General features: G+C 32.9%; 1 protein-coding gene and 1 pseudogene across 1 annotated transcript; both read right to left on the bottom strand.

Moving 5' to 3' along the window:
* Nucleotides 1-3,777: 3,777 nt before the first annotated feature.
* LOC149552006 (putative NAC domain-containing protein 94) lies at nucleotides 3,778-6,444 on the bottom strand. Its single transcript, XM_089790162.1, has 3 exons — nucleotides 6,264-6,444; nucleotides 5,542-5,849; nucleotides 3,778-4,473 (listed from the first exon to the last, which is right to left on the bottom strand). The coding sequence occupies exons 1-3, from the start codon at nucleotides 6,442-6,444 to the stop codon at nucleotides 3,778-3,780; spliced, it is 1,185 nt and encodes a 394-aa protein (XP_089646288.1).
* Nucleotides 6,445-24,229: 17,785 nt separating this feature from the next.
* On the bottom strand, nucleotides 24,230-26,618 carry LOC149552005 (putative NAC domain-containing protein 94 pseudogene; annotated as a pseudogene).
* Nucleotides 26,619-27,800: the final 1,182 nt, after the last annotated feature.

The raw sequence follows: 27,800 nt of genomic DNA, 5'->3' as shown, positions 1-27,800 counted from the left end.
GGATTGTCCACAGATGTACTTCTCTATTATCGATTTCTTTGTGACAATGAAGGACCCTTAGTCCTTACCTTGTCTTTCTTTCTTCTTGTTGCTTTTTTCCTTTTCAGTCACCGTTTGGTGCCTTTGCTTGGCTGGGTCTTCTGTTTGTATGCTCAGTCCCATAAACTATTTTGGTTTTTCGTGGACATTAATAATTTTATCTTATCTATCACAATTGATAAATTTAAGTATTTATAAGTTGAAAGGAAGCTTTCCTGGAACTTACATACAAATGAAAAAGGAAAGTGGTGCTAGTAAGTTTGTTTGTTTAGATTTGTTCTATCATTTTCTTAGGGATTAACATACAATATCCTTTGATAATTTATTTTCTATGTTATTTTTAGAAAACATCATTTAAACATGTATGGAAATGGTAGCAAGATATTAGTGTTGGTTTTATGTTTCTCGTTTCTCTAAATAATCACTCTTTTATTTGTCTATCTTAGTGTTTCATTTGATGCTCTCTCCCTCTTATTCCTATATTTTTAATTTGAGTTTATATTTTGGAGGAATTTTAAACACCTTGCATTACTATACACAAGTCATTACCAACAACGGTCAATGTTTGTGCACTCTTTCAAACGTAATGAAAATTATTCTTCCTTGTAGCCTTATGTAAATAAACAATCAACATATTTCATTTAGAGTTATAGGTGCTGATTTGGTCTTTTTCTTTTGTATATATTCATGGTTGAATTATGTCTACTTATTCTAGTCCATTTATTTGAATTGTGGGATAACTATGAATAACCAATATGATCATTAGGTTGCTCATATTAATTTATAGGGTTTTTATAAGCTTAAAGGGATATCCTATGTGTTATTTTCCTTCTATGGCATGTCAGGAAATCATAGTGTTTACAAAGTGCACTTAGTTGTGTCCTTCATTTTAGCTCCAAGTTCTTATTATGGTGACCTTTGTGTTTCAAACCATATATCCAATTCCTAATACCCTTTCATGCCATAATTCAAATTAAGTTTATATCTTGCATTAATTTATCCACATGCACCTTTTTTTATGATGGCTTGGAGTAGCTAGTCATTGGGATATCTTATAATCAATGTTAATTTATCTCTTTGTATTATTTCTCCCACCAAATACAATCATACATAAAAAATATTGAAAAGGACCACTTAGCCCAATATATCTCTTTAGATATTATCTTAGTTTGTCTACAAAGAAATTTGGTTGCTACCTTACTTTTGTCTACCCCTTTTACTTAATTGTTTATTATTCCTCTTCTTTTCACCCCAATAACTGATATAATTATTACTTGTTACAATAAAAATTATGATAGACTTCAATATATTTTCTCCAATCTTGTATGTCATTTGTCACTATTATTTTCCTATTTCCTTGTTACATGCCCCTCCAATATTTTGAATTTGCATTGTATCACATCTTCTCTCTTGCACCTATTATTTAACCACTACCTAATATTAACTCAGTTGATGCCTCATCATCACCTATCTAATTTATTTTTATGTTTTGAACATACTTATCTATTATGTCCTTAGAACCTCTAGTTACCAATTACATGCATTTTTTTCTTGCATGTTTCTGCCCATAGACCCATGTGTTTTCAATTCAAATAAAGAACAATCAAGTGGTACTTATGGATTGGTCACATGATGTTGCATGACGAATTCATAGCGTCATATATTCATTAGCTTTTTACTTGATGGTTTGTTAGGATATGATAGAATTAGTGTTAATATGGCCTATGGTGATTTTTTGTTTGGTGGACCAATGTATAATGAGGGTTTATCCCACTTATTTCTATGTGGCCTATCCTAATATTTCTTGAATGCCCTTTTGTAGTGGACAACCATAATCAAGGAACATATTTATTCAATTATATTACCATAATCCTATGAGATCTTGATTATATTATTTAGATTATCCTAATGTTTGAACAACTTATCTACTTACCAAGGATTAAATTTATAAATCAACATTTATGTTTTCAGCATTTAGGAGATTGTGGTGGCTATATGAACAAGTCCATGAATTGGTGATCAAAAAAATTGTATACATGCATTAATGATAACCTCCTCCATACAATCAGATCACCATTGTATATGATTGGGCCTCATACACTTGAATTTATCAATGCCTCAAGTCTTAGATTTTGGTTATTCCATGTTCTAATTTTGGATTAATGACCCACACTTACATGGTGATAATTTGTATAATGCCTTGCACCATGCACATTATTACACCAATTTTTCTTCTTCAATATTAATTGGTTATTATTAATTTGTTTGTCTAATGTGATTAATACATGAGTTAGTATAAACCTAATTACATTACATGTAGTTGTTTGATCTCATGCTACTATTAGATCAAAGATATACATTTAAATTATCCATTGCATTAATAAGTAGAAAATTTTAGTTTCTCATACACTAATAAGCATATATCAAATTATGGTTTTATCTATGTATATAAATACATAATCTGTTTCTATAGGATTTTAGTTGTTGCATGTTGGTGTACTATGAGTGCAATCAATGTGCCACCAATATATTCACCATAAGATTATTTGTAAACCTTAATTATATACACACGTACATTATATAAATACAAAATTACTTATTGTATTTTTAGGTTGGTGTATGAGCCAAAAAAGTTATTGCACATGGTCTAAAGTTTATTGCTTGACGATAACACATGTGTGCTGCCATGATGTATGGCAGTGATTTTGAGTGTACAGGTTTTAGGAAGGTGTAGTGTATTGTGCTTCAACCACAAAGAAGATTGAATACTTCTATTCTTCTACCTAATAAACAATCATAATTAGTGTCAATAAAACATGATAATCCTATGTACCTTATTAGAAACTCCTTATATAAATTATAGTAAATATATACTTATATTTCTAATTTTTAAATATATTTAATAATTTAAATTATTATCAAACTATTACATAAGATTTTTTAATAATATTATGAATATTTTTATAATTCAAAATTGTCCTTCAACTTATATCTATATCTTTGTTATATGTTAAATTGATATTAAAAAAATAAAGAAATAATAGAATAAAGAGACATAATCTCTCTTTAAGGTTTGCATCAATTTCCATTTCTAACCATAATAAATTTGATGCAAAACAGTAAAAGGTAATATAATAGTTTAAAGATAATAGTTTAAGCATATTGAGGATCTAAAAATTGAATCTATTTTCGGCTCTGATGCAAAATAATACAAGATAATATAGTAAAAAGAATAAACAATAAATAAAAGTTTGAAGTCCCATAATTAGCCTTGGAATTCTCCATATCTTTCAGCCAACCCATCTTATACTCAAAGAGTGTTAGCATCTCATCAAAACGGTTGCAAATTGCAAGTACTGTGTCATTTATATATATATTTGGAAAAGGTTACAAGTTACAAATATCAAAAATCCAAGTTATATACAAAGACCAAGACCAAATCACAGGCACAAAATTTTAAACACCAAAAAACTCTTGGAGCACCCAAAACAAGATTTGTTACATGAATAACAAAGAGAATACCCCGACTTATTTCTCATGGATGAATTGCAACTAATGAGGTTATTAATGGAGTGGGCTGATTTGATGGCAGGAGAGGAGGCTTTTGTATGGAGGTCTAGAGAAAGCAGTTAACATTGTATCCAATATATCCAGCATATTGCTGTGTATGTTTGCTGTATATAATTGTATAACGTATGTATGTTCTTGTGTGTGTAAGATTCACCTTACCAGACAGAACTACAATATTGCAGAGGTGGGAATGTCCCATTGATTAGTGCTCACACCCTTCAATACATCATACAGATTCGACTGGAATGGCAAGGAGTTGCAAAGGCTGACATTCCCTGGCATGGGGATCATGCTGTTAAATATGCCGTTCTTCTTAAGAAAAGCCTCTGCTTCTTGTTGTTGTTGATGATGATCAGTACTAGTAGAGATATCGGGTGAGAAATTATGTGTCTTTGAAACATCATCTGCAGGAGGTGGCATCTGCAACATGTAACTCACAAAATTAAGAGTGCTTTTCTCTGTTGAATGCTCATTGTAGTGAGATTGATCACTAGTGTTTGAGTATTCTAGATTTGGCAGAGACAATGATCTTGCTGGAAGAAAGCATGGAATTGATTTGGCATGGCTGAATTTGCAAGAGCCAAAGGCAGCCATGTTTGTGGGCTGTTGTTGGTTAAGGAACTGAAATTCCTCATGAGTGCCTGCCATTATTGAAGAGGGGATGGCATTTGTAGATGCATTGTGTGTTTGTACATCTCCATTGCTTGTCTTGAGTTGGGGGATGTCCATGATGTTGGTATAGCTGTAGTTATTGTTGCAGCTTGATTCAAATGTTCGGTCCACCATTGGTGGTGTCCACATATGATGAGGAACCCTCTGTGCCACTGTGCTTTTCTTGAATATTCGACATATAGCCCAAGAATCCTGAATATGCAGCATACACAAAAGGTTCAAGTCAATAACACAAACATGTACTGATATAGTTTTCGACAATTTGGGTTTTAATGTTTAAAACAATTCACCAATGTATTCCAAAAGATAAGCCTAAGTGTGGCTCAGTCAAATGAGTTTGAATCTAGCAGATTCATTGGTGTCCACATTTAATTTGGGTTTTAATGTTTAAAACAGTTCACCAATGTATCCCAAAAGAAAAGCCTAAGTGTGGCTCAGTCAAATGATTTTGAATCTAGCAGATTCACTGGTGTCCACATTTGTATGAATTGCTATGCAATTAAGTTTAATTTTACTGCGTTTTAAGAAAACAATATATCTCAAAGAAAAGCCTAAGTGTGGCTCATTCAAATGAGTTTGAATCTTGTAGATTCATCGGTGTCCACATTTGAAGTGATGTGTGAATTGCTGAGCAAGAAAACTTCGCTTGGTTTTAAGAAAACAATACAATTGTAAACTCTCCTGCTTTGGAGAAAATGTCTCACTAAAACAGTGAAACAGCACCGAGCAAAACAACAGAGTACAGAAATTCAGATTATGATAATGCTCCCTACTGATCAGTATGCAGATGGTACTGTTGTAAATGATAAATATCCAAATGGCACTGGTGTAAATGGAAAGATAGAAACTATATAACACATACCAACGTGGATGGAAACTGAACCAAATGTCAGACACTTCCAGCATTCTAAAAAGATGCTGGCTTTCATGTAGACTTGAAAGAACTGCCCCACCGAATAAACTATTCAACCAATAAAATTAGGGTGGCTGCAAACTATTAAATGGTTAAAGGATGCCAATGCCCAAAGGGTACCCATTAAATTTATGTGGTCACACAAGCTTTCAACCAAGCTGGTGACTACTTGATAAATCTGGCATGGACGGCTTGGTGATATCAATCCAGTCACCTTGAAATTAAAGGGCTTCAAGGTGGCTACAAAGTTTTGTTTAGATGCATTTGTTCTACAAGAGCTGCCAAAACATTCTCCAACTTTAAAATCTTATAATGGCTTTGCGCATGAAGGAATCTTGTAAACTTACATTGGGTGGCAGATCCTTGTCGAGAGGTCTCTTACAAGGAGAAGAGAGAGGCAGCTGGGTAGGAAGGCGGAACTCATGCATCATCCAATCTGTCTTAATTCCTTTGGCGGCCCTCCCTTTGTAAAAGACAAGAGACTTCTTAAGCCCAATGCAGTTGGTCCCATCAGAAGAATAAATAGGCCTATCAGTCCCTGTAGCCTTCCAAAACCCTGCAGTGGTGACCCTATTGGGTCTGTTACTATTTCGGTATTTCCTGTCCCTTGGACAATAAAAATACCATTCCTTCTCTCCAATGCTCGCCATCTCTGCTTGAACAACAATTCCAAACAAAGGGATTCATCGATAATGTCAAATTCTTGAAAAAAACCAACAAGCAAGAAAACCAATCCCAAACAACCCAATTCATCATATAAGCCAGATTCTTGAAAAGACCAACAAACAAGAAAATCAACCCCAAACAACCCAACTTAGATTCTTGTAAATCAACTAGCAAGAAAATCAATCCCAAACAACCCAATTCACCATAAAAGCCAGATTCTTGGAAGAACCAATAGCAAGAAAATTTACCCATACTTGTAAACCAGCTAGCAAGAAAAACAAATCCTAAATAACTCGATTTACCAAAGAAATCAGTTTCTTAGAAAATCAGTTAGCAAGAAATGAGAGAATCAATCATTAGAGTTTCAAAACAAAACAAGATAAACTCAAAACTATCAACGTACTTGGAAGATCCCATGGATCAAACTTGTAGATATCAAGCTGTTTAATAAGCTCAATAGAGAGAGGCCTCTTCTGAACTTTTCTACGAAGATAAAATGCAACAAGTTCTTCATCGGTGGGATGAAACCTAAACCCTGGCAGCATTATCTCATCACCTTGATCCAACTCATTTTTCTGCTCCATGACTGAGCTGTACTCAACACCAGAACACTCCAAAAATTCACACTCAAATGCAATGAAAGTTTGCTGAATGAGATCAATTTGATTCCCTCACTGAACGAGCAGCGGCTCCATTTAAGGAGAGGCGGAGGTTTTACAGGCGAGGCTTAGGGCGCCCTTCAGGGACTGTAAATTGGTAGAAAATGGAGGAGCGTGTCTGCATGCGAATGTAAGGGAAGTTCCATCTCTATTCAAAACTCGACTGACACGAACGTGGGGGACATATCCACCGCATATAATCCTTCCATATTCCAAATCCCATACCCTCTGAAACTTCTCTCTGTCATACCTCTGTCCACTTCCCCCATTTCACCATTCCCAAAACTTCTTCTCCAATATTTTTTTCATTTCTTTTTTCTTCTTCATTCCGCACTCTCACCGAGGAAGAAGATGGGCATGTGGGGATTCAATAAAAAACTTGTAACAGACCCCCGCAAAATTGGTATTTTTACCCCTTCACGTAGTATTGCATGTGTGAATCCGCCTCGATTCTACACAACTTCTACGACCCGTTTGACCCTCGCCACCCTGCTTTTTGACTGAGCCTGCCAATCTAGCTTTACTTGACTGACAGCCATGAGAGAGCTCAACATTTCTTTCATGCAATTTATACTATGTTTTAAAGCCAAGGTTTCAGGAGAGACCCTCTTTTTACTGCTCGCCAACAATTTTAAAGTGTCGTCTTCAATATGGAGACCCTGTTTTACTGCTCACGACAGCAAGTTATAATGGTCCAAGGACTGCTTCTCATCTTTTTATGTGTGACCAAAAAGGTTAAAGTGTAATTGCTCTCAAAAGCCAAATCTCTGTACCTCAAAACCAGGGGACATTTGGATTAAAAGAATTTCCAAAAAGGTGGTCATTAGATCTCTCTTTGTCAATACGGGTCCTTACTCCTTACACACATGTAGGAATGGATAAACTATAAAATAGAGAAGGTGGTGAATATAGTATATGTAAAGTAGATTAAAAAGGTTAATGATATCTAAATAGTGTTTACTATGTATTCTTCATTTCTATTCTACGGCTCTACACAGGCATCCACCGTCTTTCACATCTATATTTATCTGCGTCCCACCATCTTTGACATATGTATTTATCTGTGTCAGATTTACAGTGTTCAGTTAATAGATTATTAGCTATGATTTTTTTAAAAAACTTTATCAGAACTAATATAATAATATGCATATTACATAAGTAAACTTAAATCAAATAATAAAATTTGAAACATTATTTTAGAAAGTTATAATAATATGAGATCAAAGGAATCTAGAGGTGGGGTATTTAAATCTATGAACAAAGATTATATGTCAATAATTTTTTTTTTTTGATATTAGACAAGAATATGTTTGGAAAATATGATCATTTTGTCAAATGAATCTATGGGATTCTTTGCAATATTTGATTATGTCAAGGGATTTCATTGTCATAAAGCAATCAAAATAATTATTTTTGTTGAGATTAGAAAATAATCAAGAAGTTGAATTTACTGAAATCTATGAGTAAATAATGTATATCAACACTACGAATCGTGTTACAAGATAAGAAATTGTTTGGAGAATATAATAATTTTGCGAAATGAATTAATGAGATTCTATTCAAATAATCACTAACTAGTCCAAAAAACTATAGCAGTTAAGATAAGAAAGTAGTCAAGATGTTGAGTACTTAAATGTTTGAGTACATGGGGCAATGAAGAACAAGGGCTTTACTTAGTGAGCCTATTTATGTACATTTGTGGCATATTAAAGAATAGCCCTATTTTCAACAATATTGCCCCAAACTCCTTGTAGTTGAGCTCCCTTCAATACCCACCTAATACCCCGCACACCCATTTTTCCTCTATAAACCCTCTTAATTCCACAACCTCCCAATATAGAAAATATATTGCATATTTTTTTCTTATAGTAAGATAACATGATCAGTTTATAATAAATCTTTGGGATTCTATGCAAAAAATTTAAGCTTGTCAAGGGATTTAGTTGTCATGAACTAGTCCCCTAATTATGAATTCCTCCCTAGTCACTATAGAGTTTTAGCTAATCTATTATTCTAATGCACATCTATGCTATTTATCATTCTTAATATTTGCAAACTAATCATATTTATAACCATCATGACATGATTGTTATTGTATCAAAATGGGACATTGTCTCCTAGGTCAACTTGTGAAAATTGTATATAAATAATAAAAGCATCACTTTTCAATCGTGCATATGTTTGTAGAAAGATCATACAAACATAGAATACTTTTAATTCTCCAATTTCTATTATATGTTATCCTCATAATGAGAGAAGAAAAATATTAGTTCTATACAATAAATTTGTTGTGTACAAGGACATTGCAATGTGTTGAACAAATTTGTGATTAGTTGGCCCTACGTAGGAAGAGTATAGTGTTGGAGTAATTAGGTGACTCCACTATACTCTCAAGATCCCTAAAAGTCCAAAAGAATGAACATGGAAAGAAAGATTGTTCCAATATTCCAAGATTGATTGAATATTGATAATAGGCATACGAAGCATGTAAAAAATATACATGAAAGACCTTGCTTTCAAAGACATGGTAATAACAGCTATCTTTGATATAAACATTAAATGCCTTCAAAGACATGATGGAAAAAATTATCTTTGATATAAATATTAAATGCTACATTACCAAAAGCAAATAATGGACATGAACTCATTACAGAGAACTTCTAGAGTGCCATCTAGAACAACTAACTTCTTATTTCTCTTAAATTGTTTATCTAAATTACTTTCTAAAAATTATTTAATTTTTCATTAGACATACTTTTTTAGATTTAACTACGAATGTGCTTAAATAGGACCTAATTTTAGATCGCCATTAATGAGGCATTAGATATATTTTTAAGATTTAACTACCAATGTGCTTAAATAAGACCTAATTTTAGGTCGCCATCAATGAGGCCATAGAAGATAAATAGCTATTATATATTTCTTATTCACTACCTAACTTTTCTGAAATGGTCATATATTACAAAATGAGGTCTTAGAATATTCGAAACCACCCAGACCATGGGGTTACAAGTTCTAATATGCCAGGTCATTGCCATTCCATTAAGTCGGCAGACACAATGAAAACCTCAAACTTGTTTTACCTGTCTTCCGCAAATGTGTTGGAATATAAAATAAGGAGGCGGTCAATTTGACTCTGGCCATGGAAATGCAGCTTTTGCAAACACAGAAATATTGGGTGATTGATGAAGTTTGTTGCATTGTCATGAGGTGCCCATTTCAATTAATAGTGTTTAGTGATATGGAAATGCTAAATCATTGAAAAAGAGACGTACCAAAGAATCAGGTATTGCATTGAGAGAAGCATTTGGCATGGGGAGTCGAGAAAGAGTAGGGAGAAAAGACTGGTGTGGCATTAATGCAGCTCACGTGCATGACTAAAACTTATCTTGAAGCGTCCATTGCATTAAAAACTAGAAGAGATTATATTGAAGTCATGAGAAGGTGATGGAGTGCTTACAGGGAAAGAGAAGAATCTCCCTTCTCCCAAGCAACACCACTGTCCTTCAAGCCTCGTTTAATGAGGACTTTGCTGACTTTTCTCTCCTCCCCCTCTTTCTTAACTAATTTTGGCCTCGGTTTTTGCAGGCCAGCTAATGTTGATATTGTGTAAGAAAAACTTGCATTCAAAGGCAGAGAGCACACACCATTTGCTTCATACGCACTCCATGGATGTTGTCTTGGTTATAATGGAAGCAACACAGTTACAAGTTGCATGGAAGAGGAATTCAATTGGAAAGCTTAAGTGGGTGTATAGGTCCCAACAACCTCATTTATATTAGATGGTGTCATTCTTAATGACTTTTAGTGGGTGGGTTGGACTTAAATATTTTGTTTTATTTTTATTGGTATTTTAAATGAAATAATCAGATTTTGAAGGTATTTGTTTTTTAAATTGATTATAATAAAAAGAGTAAGTGTACATCTAATTTAGAAATCATTCTTTAGAGAAATTGTTATGTGTGGGGGAAACAATTTATCAAAGTCATCTAGATGTTGACCTTAGCTTGATCACACTTCTATGGTGGACTTCATTTAATCAAAAAAGATAGCATCATGCTCAACAATTGAGTTCATCTAACAAGGAGTAATCAAATAAATTTTACCTTTGACCATTGGATGTAGATATTAGAACTTCTATCTTTTTAAAATGGATTACAACATCAAGAGTAAGCACATGTTTGAATTAGAAGTCTTCTTCAATGAAATTGCTATGAATAGGGGGAAGCAATATGCCAAAGTCACCTATAGATTGAACTTTGCCAAATCATAAATCTTGAGGATTTGAATCTTACTGGATCATGTAGTCAAGGTACACGTCATCAACCCCAAGGTAATTGAGCTTAATTGATTGAGAGTAATCCAATTTTTTTAACCTTTGACTATTGAACATCATAACATTTAAGAATAATCATACATAGGCACCCTATATTAATAGGCTCTGATTGTGATCAAGTTGATAGGTCCTTCCCTAGATCTACAAGTAGACTAAATCTTGCATTGAAGACACCACTATGAATTCTTATCATATATACGTACTAGTACCTCTTATAAATGAACTATAATGGAGAATCCATACTACAATTTATCAACAAAAAATTTGAATGAACAATGTAAATGACCAAGCTTTCATAACTATGTTTAATCTAAGTAATTGTAAGGAAATGAGTGTAGCCAACATATAGTTGAAAACAAGAAAAAAAATGTATTTGAAAACATAAATTTTAGATGAAAACTCCAAAAATATATATGAGCCAAGATACACAATTAATCACTATTTCAACATACTTAAATTATAAAGGTCTACTTAAATAAGCCTTATGATATTTTGCAAAGCCCCTAAACATCTCTTAGACCCAATATTTTCTATAAAAAAAGCATAATGAAACTATAAATAACTAGAATTCACTTCTAATCCCAATTACATGTCCATTTCCATGTTGTTTAGGTACATGCATATATTTATATTTTATAATTAGACACAAAACATTAAAAGTAGAAGGAAGTTACAAGACTGAGGATAATGGAGTTTTGCAAGGCATATCTCTCACATGATAAAATTTATTTTTTTGTCATCATGGGTAGAATCACAACTTTTTAGAAGTTAGACACCTTATCGATTGTGAAATTATTACCAACAATGTTTCATCATTTTCTTGAGTATGAAACTATTACCTTTTTGGATGAAACTAATTAATCATGACTAAAAAATCTCTCTACATACTTGAAACCTATAATTTTGTATGAAAAATAAAAATACTACTTTTTGTCATATTTTGTGTGTGCCAAGGATTTCTTATAGATGTTTCTTACCATCATGAATTTTTTTCAACTTTAAGATACATTATGCTATCCTAAAACCTCTTATCCCTTCATTAAAAATTCTTATTAAGTTACATGCCTTTTTATTTCATGGATCATATCTTCTCAAAATGGATGATTTATGTCCCAAAAAAATACATGAAACTTTTCCAAGAATATAAGGGATACTCCTCTAACATCATGTGGCATGTAGTTGTACCATCTTATTTTACACCAATCTAACCAATCTATCTAGGAAATCATTGTCAAAAACTATATGATTTGTCTTAATTTCAAAGAGCTAAAACTCAAAGGGTCTGGTCATCACTTTTTCTCTTCATCCAAACTAGAAACATGCCAGAGCTTCCAATCAACATCCTCTGTGCTTTAAGGTTCAAGATCCCAGGTTGCTCCTTCTTCCCCTTATAAGGATTGAACATGAAGAATTATTATTTTGGAAATACACAACTTAGATCTCATATGTACATAAGGATTACAAAAGACATATTTAAACACACATAGAAAAGTTTGACTAATATTGTGCTTCATCAACAAATATCTAGGGTTAATAAAACTATAGTACATGTCAATTCTTATAAATAAAAGTGAATCAAAACTCTCTTTGATCCAACTTATATCATATTCTTGTGTCTTGATATGTTTTTGTTAAAAAAAGTAATGAAATATTAAGCTATTTTGTTGCTTTGGGAATAAAGAAATAAAAGGTTCATAAATATTAAGATCCTTGAATTAGATATTGCTTCCAAAGATCATGATCTCTCTCTTCCTTCATGAAAAAAAAATTAAAATTCTTTGTAGTGCATGTTCATCTATAATCCACCTAAAATAAAGCTTCTCTAGGGTATGGTGAAGTTCAATGTGTGCTAACAAAACTAAGGTGTAAATTCTTAATTTTTGTTTTGCATGTATATGTTGATATGAATTTATATACCCTTGTTTTCAATTAAGGGCTATTTTTTTTAATGGGAACCCAAAACCCCAAAATTTTTGCAAACATATTTAAACATTGAAGTCACTAAAAACAACAATGCCTCAGACTTGACACACCCATAGACAAATCTAGCAAAAAAACTTGCAACCAGCAACCAAAATAGAAATGATACAAAGAGAAAACCAAAGGGACAATGAAACCCAAAATAGAGCCTAGACTAACTCCAAAGCCTTTCCTTTTTTATTAATACCACCAATCATCTTAATATCCTATTGATATGAAAAGAGATTGAACATTCTCCCTAAAATGATTATTTTAAATAGTTATATTTAAAAAGAAAAATAGATATTTATAGGTTAATAAGTATTAATGGGATAACGAGGAAAAAAATTTAGTTGATGACATGACATGTTGAGTTGATGGTCATATGGTGACAAAACCCACTCCCTGGGGACTTAAGAGGGGTGGACTATTTTTCATGTTTTGGCCCTAATAAGCGATTTTCTTCAAATGTCCATATCTTTGACAAATGGAGTCCATTTTTTGGGACCCAAAGTATCAACACAAAGGTGATTCCATGCACTTAATTGGTGCAAATTTTTGAGTTTTATGTCCTTATGAATCATGTATGCATCTTTATAAAAACTTTTTCCATAGACATATAAGATCTAATATCTACTCATCTCTTTGGGGACTTTTTGCACAAATGGTGCATCACATTATTATACTAACATTGAATTTTAAAGTGTCATGGGAGTTGTGTCAAGCCTTTATTTTTTTATTACAACTTTGACAAAGTGAGAGTTCATCTACAAAAACAAAAAATCATTAAAATAATTGCATCATGAGTGTGTAGTTTTACCACACACCATTTTCTAATTAGTTGAATATATTCACCTTTGGTCCCTTATGCATATCATGGTGACACATTATTTCGATGAATCTATCATGCCTCACCCAGTTTTGCATTATCAGGGAGTATCATATTGTTCATGCTAATGCTTCCTTGGTCTTGGTCACAATGCATTGAGACACTCTCACATTCCTTTTTGTGGAGGCTCTGTGGTTTCTTTTGAAGAGTTTTGAAACACCCTTGCATCCCACTTTGACTATATTGTACTTGCATTTTCAACTTCATTTATAATTGATGATGGTATCACCCAAACAATGTCATTGGTTATATAGTAAAGTTCATTCATTTAGATTCATGTATTGTCATGTATCTCTAATCAACACTTGTTATTTCCATTGTTGTCATTTGATCATTGTTTGATAATAGCCAACTAGAGCACTCATATATAGATTTTTGTCTTTCTTATCATAATCCTTTCAATGGAGGATCATGATATATAGAGCTATATCATCATTTGTACAATAGTCTACAAATTCTTCATGCTTTAGTGATTTTCAATTGTATGATTTTAGGAAATATTTTTGAAGGAATAAAAAACCTTCACATTCTCTCTTTTGGAGATAATTTTACTCCTACTAGGTTTTCTACTCCTCTCTAGAGTTGTAAGAGATTACATTTTAGTTTTGCAAGGGCACCTAACATAGCTTTATTTTCAGGACCCACTAAATAAATCTATTGCATTATTTTACTCCCTATGTTGTACTTAAGGGGGGTATTTAAGGAGTGAATAGTCTTACTATTTACTATTTACTTAATTTTACTTAGGTAAACTCATTTATTAGGTAGATTTATATCATTAAGTCATATTTGGACTCTAACCCATCTTAGAGAATATTATTATGCATTCTATCAGAATGCTTCTCCCTCCAAGTTGAGACATTGGTCTCAACCTTGTCCATTCTTCCTATCTTTTCTTGTCTATTTAAGAAGAGCACATGTAACTTTTTGTTCACCTTATTATCATACAATTTTGTTTTGTTGACTACTCCCTTCTAGAGGATGTCTATAGACTTGTTCTTGATATAGGGCAACTTTTCTTAACATAAGTCAGGTAAATGTAGTTTCTATAGTGAAAATAATGCTAGTAACCTAGGTAGTATTATTGAAAAATGGGGTTTGGGTATAGCTTTTAAATTAACTATTTTATTTCAAAAATCATTTGTTTATATTATACTCTTGAGTGATTATTTCTAATATGAGAGGCTCATTATTTCTAATATGAGAGGCTCATTCCATGTAGAAAAACGAAATAGAATTAACAAGTTGTGATTGGTTAAAACATTAAGCCATGATACCCCTTTTCTATATTTTTAGAGAAGATTCCATTATGAGGAACTTCTACTTTATACTTACATGGAAAACACACACTTAATAAAATATAATTGTATAAATCTAAAGAAAGAATGTATCCTTAAATATTCAAATTACATAAATCAATTATTTGTAATGAAGAAACCTTTAAAAATATTCAATATTTACCAACTCAAAAAAATGTATACTATAATGGAAGTAATTTTATTGATTAAGATGTTTGTAGAATTTTGTACAATTTTTGTAATGAAAAAATATGTTGTAAATACATGATCCTAGAGTTTTAAGAAAACTAGTTCATAATTTTGATAACTAAACACAAAATCTCATCTACAGTTTTGTTTCTAAATTCAATTATATAACTATTTTGCATCAATATTTTGGATCACACTCTATGATCCATCATCAAGATTATCATGAAAGTAAGCATCATGTCCTAAATATAATTTTAAATATATTTTATGTAATTTATTTTTCTATACATTACATGAGAGTATATGTGAACATTAGGAATTTTTAATAGTTGGTGTTTAAGTGAAAAGTGAAGGCTAGTATGGGTTCTAGTTTGTTTGTATTGTGTTTTCCTATTAGAAGAAAATAAATAAATAAAATTGTTATTTGCTTTGTTGGATCTATTTCAATAGGAATAACACTAGAGATTATTAAGTTTGGCATTACTACATGGTTTAATTAAATGTTCAACTGAGAAAAGTGTGAGATTAGTGGACTCAGAACAAGTAATAGAAGAACTTAAATGCATGCCTATAGAAAATACAAAGGAAATGCACCTAGGATCCACCTTACCAACATGAAAGTTGATCATTATTGTAGATGGAAAATAAAATAACCATACGACTAACCAATAGTGGCATGTTCTGATGGTTAAGTTGTTGAGTGTTTATCCTTGCCATCAAGGTTCAAATCTAATGGGGATGAGGTCCCCTGTTTCTAGCCTCACTGGTTCATAGCTCCAGGTCAAAGCGTTTACCCCTCTTTATAAAATAACCATATGAATAAAGGACATATATAGGTATTTAATTAAGATGTCATCTAAATTCTTTTATAACACACAAGTTAAGCATGAGGTATAAATTGGCTTATTGGCACAAAAGAATAATTTAGGGGGTTTAAATTTTAGCTAAGGTGGATTGGAATAGTTACTAATTAATTAGTGATATGATTTGTTGATAGAAGAATTAGGATGCTAAATATCAAACCACCAAGGAAAAAAACCATGTCAAGGAATTATGTATTCCTATAAGTTAAAAAGAGGTGGCTTCCTCCACTATTTTTTTATATTTAATGAAAAGGATAAAAAGACCTAAAAAATCTTTATATTTAATGAAAAGAATAAAAAGACCTAAAAAATCTTTATATTTAATGAAAAGAATAAAAGGACCTAAAAAATATGAAATATAATTATAGTCACACAATACTAAGGGTATAATAAAATAATTAAATACATGTTTAGTTATACAAGACTGGTGAGAAATTAAAAATAAAGCAACTTATCTTGGGAGTCAACTAATAAATCAAGCAAAAACTCAATTTATTAAGGAATTAAAATTTTCCAAATGTATGTTACTATTCTATAAAGACCTAATCATACATTATACATTGATAATCTCAAATATATTTCCATTTTCTATTTTTTTAATAATGGAATTCATAACTTTTATGTAACCTTGATGTCAATCGTATCATAGATAATATTTTGATTAACTAAATCAGGAAAGGGCTTGAACCCATCATAATAAAATAAACATCAATACCTTGGGAAATTCAAAATAAATTAACGAAGAAGTAAATTCAGCATGCTAAAAAAAAAAAAGGAAATAAACCAACAACCAAGAGAGCTAAAGAAAATACAAAACATACATAAGGCTAGATAGATAGGAAATTAATATCATTACAATCTTGATTTAGTTCATTGAGACTATCAATAAAGGAAGTCATTCTATAATGGATTGAAATGGAGTCTATAGAAGATTGGATGAACAAAAGGTTTCATTATTTTCTCCCTCTTCATTTTAAAATTTTTTCTATGCTATAATTAATCTTGGACATGGTTGAAGGAAAAAAATCATTTTTTCCATTATCTACTTGCTAAAGTTAACCACATCCACCAATTTACTATTCACCTAATTTTTCTTGGCTTTGACAAATTGGCAAGGGCCTAAAGCATTTTTTGCTTCTCTTCGTCTAAGGGAAGCATGAATTTAAGTTCACAAAGCTTCCCTTCACGACTTCCCAATGACCAAACTTCTTAGTTAGGTCATCAACAATCTCCCATACACTATTATCAACACTAGTATTCAACCAATCTCTCACTTAGGATCCAACCTCAACAATATCTTCTAACTTGTTGATTTAATTTTTTCTATGTGAATTTGAGAAACAAGCCACTTGATAATAGTATTTTGATAATTGTAGAGAATGCAAAGCTTATCAACTTTATCAACATAGCAAGAAAACTCAAAAATTTCTTCAACCGAGGCGAGATCATGGGTATAGAGGGGGAAATATTATCGGGGAATTTATGATCTCCTTTAGTATAGGCCTGCAAAGAAGAATAGAGGAGGGGGAATAGGAGCTTGGTTAGGTAGCTTTTAATTTTTCTTTTTTGTGGGGATTAACCCTAGTTTCCAATTAAGGATAAAGTGGGTTTTTTATATGGGACCTGAAACACCAAAAGTCTTACATACTAATTAAACAAGAACGTCCCAAAATGAAATAGTGTCCATATTCAGACACACCCACAACCAAAAATAGCACAACTACTAAAAGATAGCACCAAAAACCAAAATGAACTAAAACACTAAGAAACTAATAGTAACAGAGAAAAAATGAAATAAAAGACATGAAAGAAGCTAGACTAACTCGTCCACCTTATCTTTCAACTCCTACTAGTTTTTTATCTTATTAGTGACATCTTTAATGCCTTTTTAAAAATTTATCTAGGTCCCTTTCTTTTGCTTCTTCCTGGTGTTGATCAGGTATGTTTTCCTAGACCAACATCCTCCATATCTTTCTCAACTTCCTATAGATTGAGCACAAGCTTCACCTCCTTTTATAGATATGAATCACTGAACACTTTGTTCATGCAGTCAATAGTGGCTTCAAGTAGCCCCTAGCAATGAGAAATAACATCTTTGGTCACATTTTTCATTTTTCCAATTTTTCTCTTCAACTCTTCGATCAGCTCCAAATTTCCTATTTACTCAACCTCCTTTTCCTTCTACCCCTTCTCATCTTCTTTAGTTTTTAACTCCTCAATTTTACCTTCTATGGTTCTACATTTGAGGTTCAATATTTTAAGGGAATGGAGAGTCTATTTGTCTAGTCTGAGAGTGTAAAGGGAGACTTCTTTATCCATTTACAACACACCATGAAGAGGGTCAACCACCAGATCATTAATATCTTCATCCGTGAGCTTGACATTGAACTCAACCACTTCCAACATAGGTATGCTAGCCTTTTCTTCCTTCTTTTTCCACCTAGAAAGCCTTATCAAAAATTTCATTAGGTTTTTGGCTCTTCCCTTTGCCCTTAACCTCGTTACCTTCTGCATTCTATAGAAACATAAATAAATCATGCCAAACAAAATCGTCATAGTCAACTAGCCTAATGGATTCTTTAAGACATTTTTCTTCCACTTTCCCCTTAGTGGCATGGTTTTATTTTTCTTTATTAACAATAGGAGGACTAATCTCATTATGGATGAAGCAAGGAGAAGGAGGGGAAACGGGGTCATTTCTACCCCTAAACATTCTTTCAACTGAATCATAATTTTTAGTTTCCTCCAAATTTTTTGTTTACATCAATTTCTTCTTTCCCCTTCCCCTTGGACACTTCTTTTTCTTCTTTGTACTCACTTTCTTCTTCTAGTTCTAAAACAAGCTTCACATAGTTAACCTTATCTTTCTTCCTTTTGGAAGAACCTAGGGAATCCATTTCCAATTCACCTAAAGTCCTTTTTCCTTTGCCCAATTTTACCCCTAGACATTTCATATTACTACTTTTTCCTAATATTTTCCTCAGAATTGGGTCAAGAACAAATTTCTTCACATAACTATTAAGCATTCTCATTAGGCCCTCGTGTAAGATAGGTTTTGCAGGTTTGGCACTTAAAGAATTGATACTATGAGACTAAGAACAAAGTAAGTGGAAGGTAAAATAAACCCTTTTTGTATCTAAAATGGTCAATTACAACACAATGTGGTATGTGGATGCCCTATTGTATCTCCCATCAAGCGAAACATAATCCATAACAATAGTCAAAACAAGCATCTAAAGAAATTTAAAAGAAGACACATAATAAATACCACCCTCATCTTTTACTAGTTTCTCATATGATTATTTCAAAAATTTCCTAACTACCAACTCTAAATACTTAAGATCATGAAAAAGTAACTTACCTTTGGCACTAAGACCAATGATTTGATTACTGCAATATTAAGTTGCAACTTTCTCCCACCTCACCATTATTCCAACCTTTGAGGAACATGTCTACAACCTTCAGCTTTTCCATTTTCATATTCTCCATGTAGGGAACATGTCTCACTTCCTCTAAATTTTCCCAAACTTCCTTCTCCTTCCTCCATTTCTAACAATTGTTAGGTTCCCTTCTTCTCAGTTTCCCTCCCATTTTAATTAGTTATAGAGCCAAATTGATGAAGGTACGCTTTGATACCACTTGATGAAGGTATGCTCTGATACCACTGATGAAGGGCCACACCACCCTACCAACTCATAACCAAGAATGCAACAATATGAAGACAAAGAGAGATAAAATGCTTCCCAAGAAATTTTATTAAACTTGAAAATCCTTAGCAATTACAATAACATTTCTGCAAGATCTCTCAAGATCCAATCTAAACCCAAGCTAGTCTAGATCCACACTCTGGTATAAACCTCTAAGATCTCAATTTGTACTCGCAAGCCACCAAGAAACCTCCTTGTTTCTAAACCGCAGTCACTAGCTCTTCTCCAACTTTATCCAAGATCCAAGAGTATATTGCCTCACATTCGGCGCTTTGTCTACACACTCACAACTCCATCACAATCCTATTGTAAACTGCCTCACATTCGGCGCTCTGTCCACAGACTCAGGAAAACTCACTCTTCACTTCCTCCTTCCCTTTTACACCTTGAAGCCTTCACACCTTCTAGCTTTCACATTTTGAAGCTTTCACCTTCCAAAGGTTCTACTTCCCGAGCTTCTTCTTCTTGAGCATCTCCTTCTTGAGCTTCTTCTCCTCAAGCTTCTCCTTCTCAAGCTTGATTAGAAATGCTCATATGCCTTGCTTAAATATGCACTTACCACCCAATACATGACTTATCCACAACCTTCTAGAATTCCTCCACAACCTTCTACAACTTCCATAACCTTCTACAATATCCACAACTTTCTACAATATTCATAACTTTCTAGAATTCTTCCCACACACTTCGATAAATGGAATGACAACCATTTATTTTTTATTTCTTTTCTGTTATGCCACCTATGCACCTCGAAAATAGAAATCCCCTTTTCCTTTCTTTTCTCCTTTTTTCCCCTTTTTATTTTTTTTATTATTTCTCCTCTAATTTTCGTCACTTTCTCTCTCCTCCAATTTTTTTTTCATTTTTTTTTTCCCATGCAAGATGCTCCTGCATCACAAATTGACTAAATTGATCTTAGTATGATAAACTTATTCAAGAAGAAACAAGACAAAAACAACCCATAAAATGTGTGGATCTTTTATTACCATACTATTATAACTCATACACTTCCCAAAATAATTTAGTTTTTCATACACTGTGAGCATCACCTAGATCCAATGAGTGCTAAGTGTTCCATTTATTCTCATGAGAGATGGATTCATGTTGAATCACTACTCATGAAACATGGGTCATCGAGTTTGACTCAAAATCACACAGTTAAATCCTGATATTCATATCACAATTTGACTTGTTGTGAAAATTATCTCCTACTTATCAATTGATGAGCTTAAGGGGCTTTCTAATGAATGGTTCATAAGGCACAACACTTGTTGAAGGTTTTGCAAATGGGGTTGCAAGCTTTGGGTTTAACTATGGAGGAAACTTTGTAGTTAAGCGCGCTCAGGCTGGAGTAGTACTAGGATGGGTGACCTCCCGGGAAGTCCCGGTGCTTCACCCCTGTGAGCATCACCTAGATCCAATGAGTGCTAAGTGTTCCATTTATTCTCATGAGAGATGGATTCATGTTGAATCACTACTCATGAAACATGGGTCATCGAGTTTGACTCAAAATCGCATAGTTAAATCCTGATATTCATATCACAATTTAGTTTTTGTTTTCCAAATCACTTCTGTTTTGAAAGAAAATAATTGAAATGACCCCATTTTTACTTTTTATCCTATCATGATTAATAAGAGCCTTAATTTTATAATTTATCTCATACATGTGATTCCAAGAGGTGATGACTCCCTTTTTCATAGTCATATTTGTAAGTGAGTCAGAAACCTTGTTTGCTTCTCTATATAAGTGGGATATATACACTTTATCAATCTTAACTAATATACTTTTGGCTTCCTCAGTAATATTTTCATAGACCACAAAGGAGGCATAGACTTAGATAGACAATTTAATATATTATGTGAATCTCCTTCTATCCAAATTCCCTTTGCCTGAAGGTCATTAACCCTAGCTGAGCTAAGGGAGGGGATAAATTTAAAGATGAGAAATCCTTCAAATTATCCACCTAATTATTTAATTCAAAAATTAAAAGGTGGAATTTTGGGGCCTACCTTAGAAGAGATGAAGGATTAAACATTGATGTAAAGGGGGACCCTCATTCTTTTAGGATTTCATAACGAATTGAGATGGGGAAGAAAAAAATCTAAAAAGAAAAGTTGAGATTGATATATTATTGAAGGTGATTGCATAGAGAAAACAAGAAATGAGCTTGTGAAAGTAGTTAAGCATACCTTCATAGTGATCAACTTGATCAACACAAAAGCCATATCTTTCCACTTTTTAGGTTGCTCTTCTCTATCTAAAGTTTTATGTAGTCTAGGGATTTTATCACTCATGTTAAGGAAATTATTAAGACCTATTTATAATGGGAATTAGAATTTTTAGGGGTAACATTTCTTTCTATCAACAACCTAGTAGTAGTCATAATATATTCCACTAAAACAAGAAAGAAAGCACTTCCAATTGGCACATCCCTTGATCTGAAGACCTAGAAAACTTCTGATAAAAAAATTAGGATCAAAACCCTTCATACCCTCAATGTAATTATCAATACCATCTTAAAAAATAGGCCAAAGGATCTTGTTGATTTGAATTCATCACAAAATTATCAGGCTCTATGTGAATAAGGTCTCCTTCCATGGATTCAATGCATAGATACTTGATAGAGAATGTAGTAGAGGAAATCCAAATGTTAAAAATGAGTAGGAGTAAAACACACTAAGAAATCTCCTAGCCATCGGATAATAATTATCATTTATCAGTATTAACTCCTTGATTTTATTATATATCCTTTGCCAAGTGTGACTATATCCTATTCAATCACCCCATGTGCATGTTGAGATAATTCTTACACTTTAAACTAAAATTAAGTGGAGTCTATAAACCAAATCATGGCTGCCAAACTATTAGTAACTCAATTACTTTCCCAATAAGTGTCGTGACATCTAACAATATCTAGTGTGGCTAGTAAGTATTTGCATCTAATAATTAAATCTTTTGTTTTTCATCCCACTTTAATTTCATCATCATCATGACATTAGGGCATCACCCTAGATGACAAGCTAATGTTAGGTAAGTTATGTCTTAGATTAAATGCCAACGTTTTCATATAAGGATGAAGATCTATGGCAAATTAAAATAAAATACTAGTATGTGAATATTAAAATATAACAAAAAATCTCAATATAATTGATGAGGATTATTTATCATATATAATAAGTTGATAGTTCATTAATATGAAATTCAAAGTTTTCCAATAGAATAAATCTAAAAATTGGAAATATACATTTAGTATACTATGTAAAAGTCCAAAGGACAAAGAATTTAAAGTATAAAAACATGTTAATTAAATTCTCAGATGTCAAACAAATTGTTAATTGAGTGCCAAATTTGTATTTTAAATCTAATGAACTACTTTACATAAAGAATTTAAGGTCCCTTCAAATCTAATTTTGCCTTAATAAAAAACTTTATTCAACTCTCATAAATAATATCGCAATATATGACCAACTCTAAGTTAAAATAAAATAAAAAAGTGCATATCATAGGATATGTCCAAAAAATTTGCATATTATATACTTTCATCCTTACGAGTAACTTTCCAAACCCTGAACCTACACCACCCACCTATACGTAAAAAAACATATAAAGGCGCAGTAGGTCAGATCTTTGCTTCTTTTCTTAATCAAAAACACTAGGTCAGATCTTTTGTCAATTATAATCATCAATCCAACTGTGAAACCGCATTCGAATGAGTGACACCAAATCAATTCTAATATGATCATATAAAAAGTGCACGTGACATTATGAAATCATTGTTTATCAAGGTCGAAATGCCCTTACAAATAATCATTCCTTTACGCTTGCTGACATTATTTCTGGCTGTACAAGTCTAGAACATCAATACAAGTCAGTATCAGCAATCCAAGCTGCTTCAAATTATAAAATGGCAGCTAATTCTTTGTTAAGTATCCTGTGAGAATCTCGTAGTTCTTCTTCGGTGAATTCAGTAGGACTCTGATAGCTAACTACTTCCTAAACTTCATTAGTTTTGAAGAAATTCTTTCAACAATGGAGTCAACGTATAATTTGAACTGCAAAAGAAGCAAGTTAAAATGTGGTTGTGCCAATTTAAAATACTAAAGTCTTGAAATCTTTTCAGTGCAAGTTAAAATCATTTTGATTAGGGACATCAGATAATAAGAAAATAAAAAATCTTTTATATCACCTACGAATTCTTTTTTTTCAGCTGGTAAAGGATCATGAATCTATGCTGATACCTTTTTAGACCGTTAAACGTATTCTTCTTGAAATACTTGCTTGTTCATCAGGTGCATGTTCTAAGAATTTCCTGATCTCCAACTCAACTTTTTGAAAATGAAGGAAATCCTGAAAAAGGAAGGATGATTTCTCCGTGAAAAGACCTTTCAATTGCTTCTTATATCTTCTTTGATCAACTATGTGCTTTGGAAGCTTCTGAAAGAGGTCTATGAAAGCAATGAATAGACAATTAGGTTAAAGTTGCAAGAGGGGACACAGGGCTCTTAGTCTTCACTGCATCATACAAATCAGACTCAAATGACCAAAAACTTGTAACATTTATATTCTCAGGTGGAGAAGTGCGGCCTAGTATACTGTTGTTGAAGAAATCCTGTGATTGCAGTTGTTGATAGTACATGTAGGAATCTGCATTAAAATTGCTATTGCTGTCCTCTGGTTGGCAATATGTCTGAAGAGCATCAATGGTGGCCATATGCAGCATTGTGTGACCCATAAAATTAAGACTAGGCTTTATAGCTGAAGGATCATCAAAATGAAAATGATCACTGATGTTTGAAGATACAGCTGGATGGGGAAGAGATATTGAGCTTGTGGGAAGAAGGCATGAATTTGAATTGCATGAGTCCTGAGGAGAGTGATGATCTAATACTGGTGGTGTTATATGATTGGGAGTAGAATTTGTAGGAGTGTTTCCTTCCTCAGGCTGAGGGATTTCCGTGATGTTGGCATAGCCGTAGTTGTTGTTGTTGTTGCAGCTTGATTCAAATGGTCTGCCCACCATTGATGGTGTCCACATATGATGAGGACCTCTCTGTGCTAATGTGCTTCTCTTGAATATGCGACATAGAGCCCAAGAATCCTGAATATGCACACAGAAAAAGTTCAAGTCAATAACAAGGACAAGAAGTTGAATAATCTGTGGATGGCACACAAATACATTTGCAGAGCATGTCTACACTTGTACAAGAATATAGAAAATGGTGAATAATAGAACTTATATAGGCAAAAAGGCTATGGTTCCATAGACAGTTTACTTAAAAAAGTTCAATATTTTTCAATGGTTTTATAATCACAAAGAGTGATTCAAAATGTCATGTTTTGTGCAAGAAAGCCATTTTTAGCTTTTAATTTAAACTGTAATAATGAAGTAGTATCATAAGTTTTATTCTAATAGATTTTTTTAAAAGTTGGTGGATCTATCAATTTTTGTTGGAACAGCTGATACTAAAATATTTTCTACTATAAGATTCAAATAATTAATCTTTTACCCAAGGTAGAAATTTCAATTTGAGATGCCAATTATGTTTCTATTGGCGGCGAGTCAATTTGAACTAATATTGACCGATAACAAAGCTGCACTGAAAAATGCACAAGTCTTGAAAATTCCTCATGAACATTGAAAATAGAGTTAGTGATTTGATTTTTATTGAAAGAGCGTGGAGTTGAAAACTTACATTAGGTGTGTTGCAGCAAGATGGGAAAGAGATGTAAGAGGGAAGACGAAACTCATGCATCATCCACTCGGTCTTAATCCCTTTGGAAGCCCTCCCTTTGTAAAAGACTAGAGACTTCTTAAGCCCAATGCAGTTTGTCCCATCAGAAGAATAAATGGGCCTATCAGTTCCTGTAGCCTTCCAGAACCCTGCTGTGGTGACCCTGTTGGGTCTGTTACTATTGCGGTATTTCTTATCCCTTGGACAGTAAAAATACCATTCCTTCTCTCCTATTCTCCCCATCTCTACTTCCACAATCCAAACAACCCAATTCACCAAAAATGTTAGATTCTTAGAAAACCAATCAGCAATAAAATCAATCCCAAACAACCGAATTCAACATAGAAGTCACATTCTTCACAAACCAAACAACAAGAAAATCAATCATAAACATGGCCATAAAGGTCAGATTCTTGTTAGATTATTAGAAAACCAATCAGCAATAAAATCAATCCCAAACAACCGAATTCAACATAGAAGTCAGATTCTTCAAAAACCAGACAGCAAAAAAATCAATCATAAACATGGCCATATGAAGGTCATGTTCTTGGAAAACCAACTAGTAAGAAAATGTGTTTGTTAGATCATTTTTGGATTTAATTGTGTGATATTTTTTATCATAAACATTTGATATCACAGTACATAATCTATTATCAGAATGTAAGTGAACAAACAATAACTTTATCATCAGAATGCAAAAGAGCAAACAAAATCTTTCTTTCTTGTTTGTTCTCTTGCATCCTGATCATATTAGATCATGTACCGTGAGCCAAAATGTTGATAGTAAAAAATATCACAATCAAATCAGAAATGATCTAACAAATTCAGATGTATTTTGGAAACCTAATAGCTTTGAAGAAAATGAATCCCAAACAATTTAGTTCACCAAAGAGAGGCAGATCAATCACCAAGGTTTGAAAACAAAGAAAAAACTATGAACATACTTGGAAGGTCCCATGGATTATATTTGTAGATATCTAGCTGCTTGATGAGCTCAATAGAGAGAGGGGTCTCCTCCACTTTTCTACGTAGATAATATGAAACAAGTTCTTCATCAGTTGGATGGAATCTGAATCCTGGAAGCATTACTTCCTCTCCACCATCTAGCACATTTTTCTTCTCCATAACTGTGACAAACTTACAAATTTTTTTAACAAAAACTTGATTTTCTACACTATCTCTTTACTTTCGAGAGTTGACAAACTTCAGCCATGGATGTGGAGTCCGTTGAAGAGATTGTGTCTTTATTTATGGGAAATGAGAGAAATCAAAGGCGATGATTGGGGCGTGGCCTCAGGAAGTGTTGAATTGATTGAAAGGTATGAATTTGGAAGGATCTTCTTCTTTCTGATTCGAAATATACCCTCTGAAACTTCTCTGCAATTCCTCTCTGCCCATTTCACAATTCCCAAAACATTTCAGCTGGCTCAGAAAGATCCATTCTTTTATCATTCTACACTGTGATCGAGTGAGAAGAGAAGATTTGGAATTCTATTCAAAATGGGTTTTCGTTTCCTGTGTTGGCCACTATTATTTAATCAAAACGGGGCGCCATTGAATGCACCTCGATCAAACAAAAGCTCTGCACAATCCGTTTGACCCGCACGCGTTTACCTTACTATAACTAGATTTACATAAATGGGCATTGGAAGGTGTAAATTGGAAAGGAAATTTTAACCTAATTTTATACTCTCGTTAATTCGCTTTCACATTGTACCCTAACTGTATTAGATTATTTGTTTCTCAACTTTTTAGATCCAGTAATAAAGTTGGTGCCCATTGATGATGTCTCTCAAAATCAGGGCATTTGATCATAGTCGACAGGTCTCTAGAAAGCACCCATAAATCTAGGGTGATGCTCAATAGAATCAGTCTTGAATACTCGTTCTAATCACCCTACTACCCTAGGTTTTGGATTTGTTCAGAATGACCCTAGATTTATGGGTGTTTTTAAAGAGAAGTCAACCACATTGCTTTTTTCAATGAAGAATCTGTAGTGTATGATCAAGAGAGTTAGCTATAAGGCAAGTAATGGTATCTTTAATACAATTTATTTTGAATGAATAGGTAAGTGAACAAGGGGTGAAGTGTTGAATAGGTAAGTGAACAAGTGGTGAAGTGTTAAAGTTGATGTGTTTAATGTTGTGGGTTTTGGGATAAGAGTTAAGTCATGTTGTACATTTAATGAATAAAAAATCAAATGTCATGGAGGGCTTTCAATTCATGTTGTTGTAAGAATCTATAAATGTCAATATAGATTTCACGGTGTATGATTTGACATTCAATATTTTTCTATTCTTGTTGAAG

This window comes from Cupressus sempervirens, chromosome 6 (genome assembly GCF_028749045.1).
Source record: "Cupressus sempervirens isolate cs-2001-9-10 chromosome 6, ASM2874904v1, whole genome shotgun sequence".
Taxonomy (NCBI): Eukaryota; Viridiplantae; Streptophyta; class Pinopsida; order Cupressales; family Cupressaceae; genus Cupressus; species Cupressus sempervirens.
Note: the sequence above shows the minus strand (reverse complement) of the source record. Positions and strands in the feature narration are given on the sequence as shown.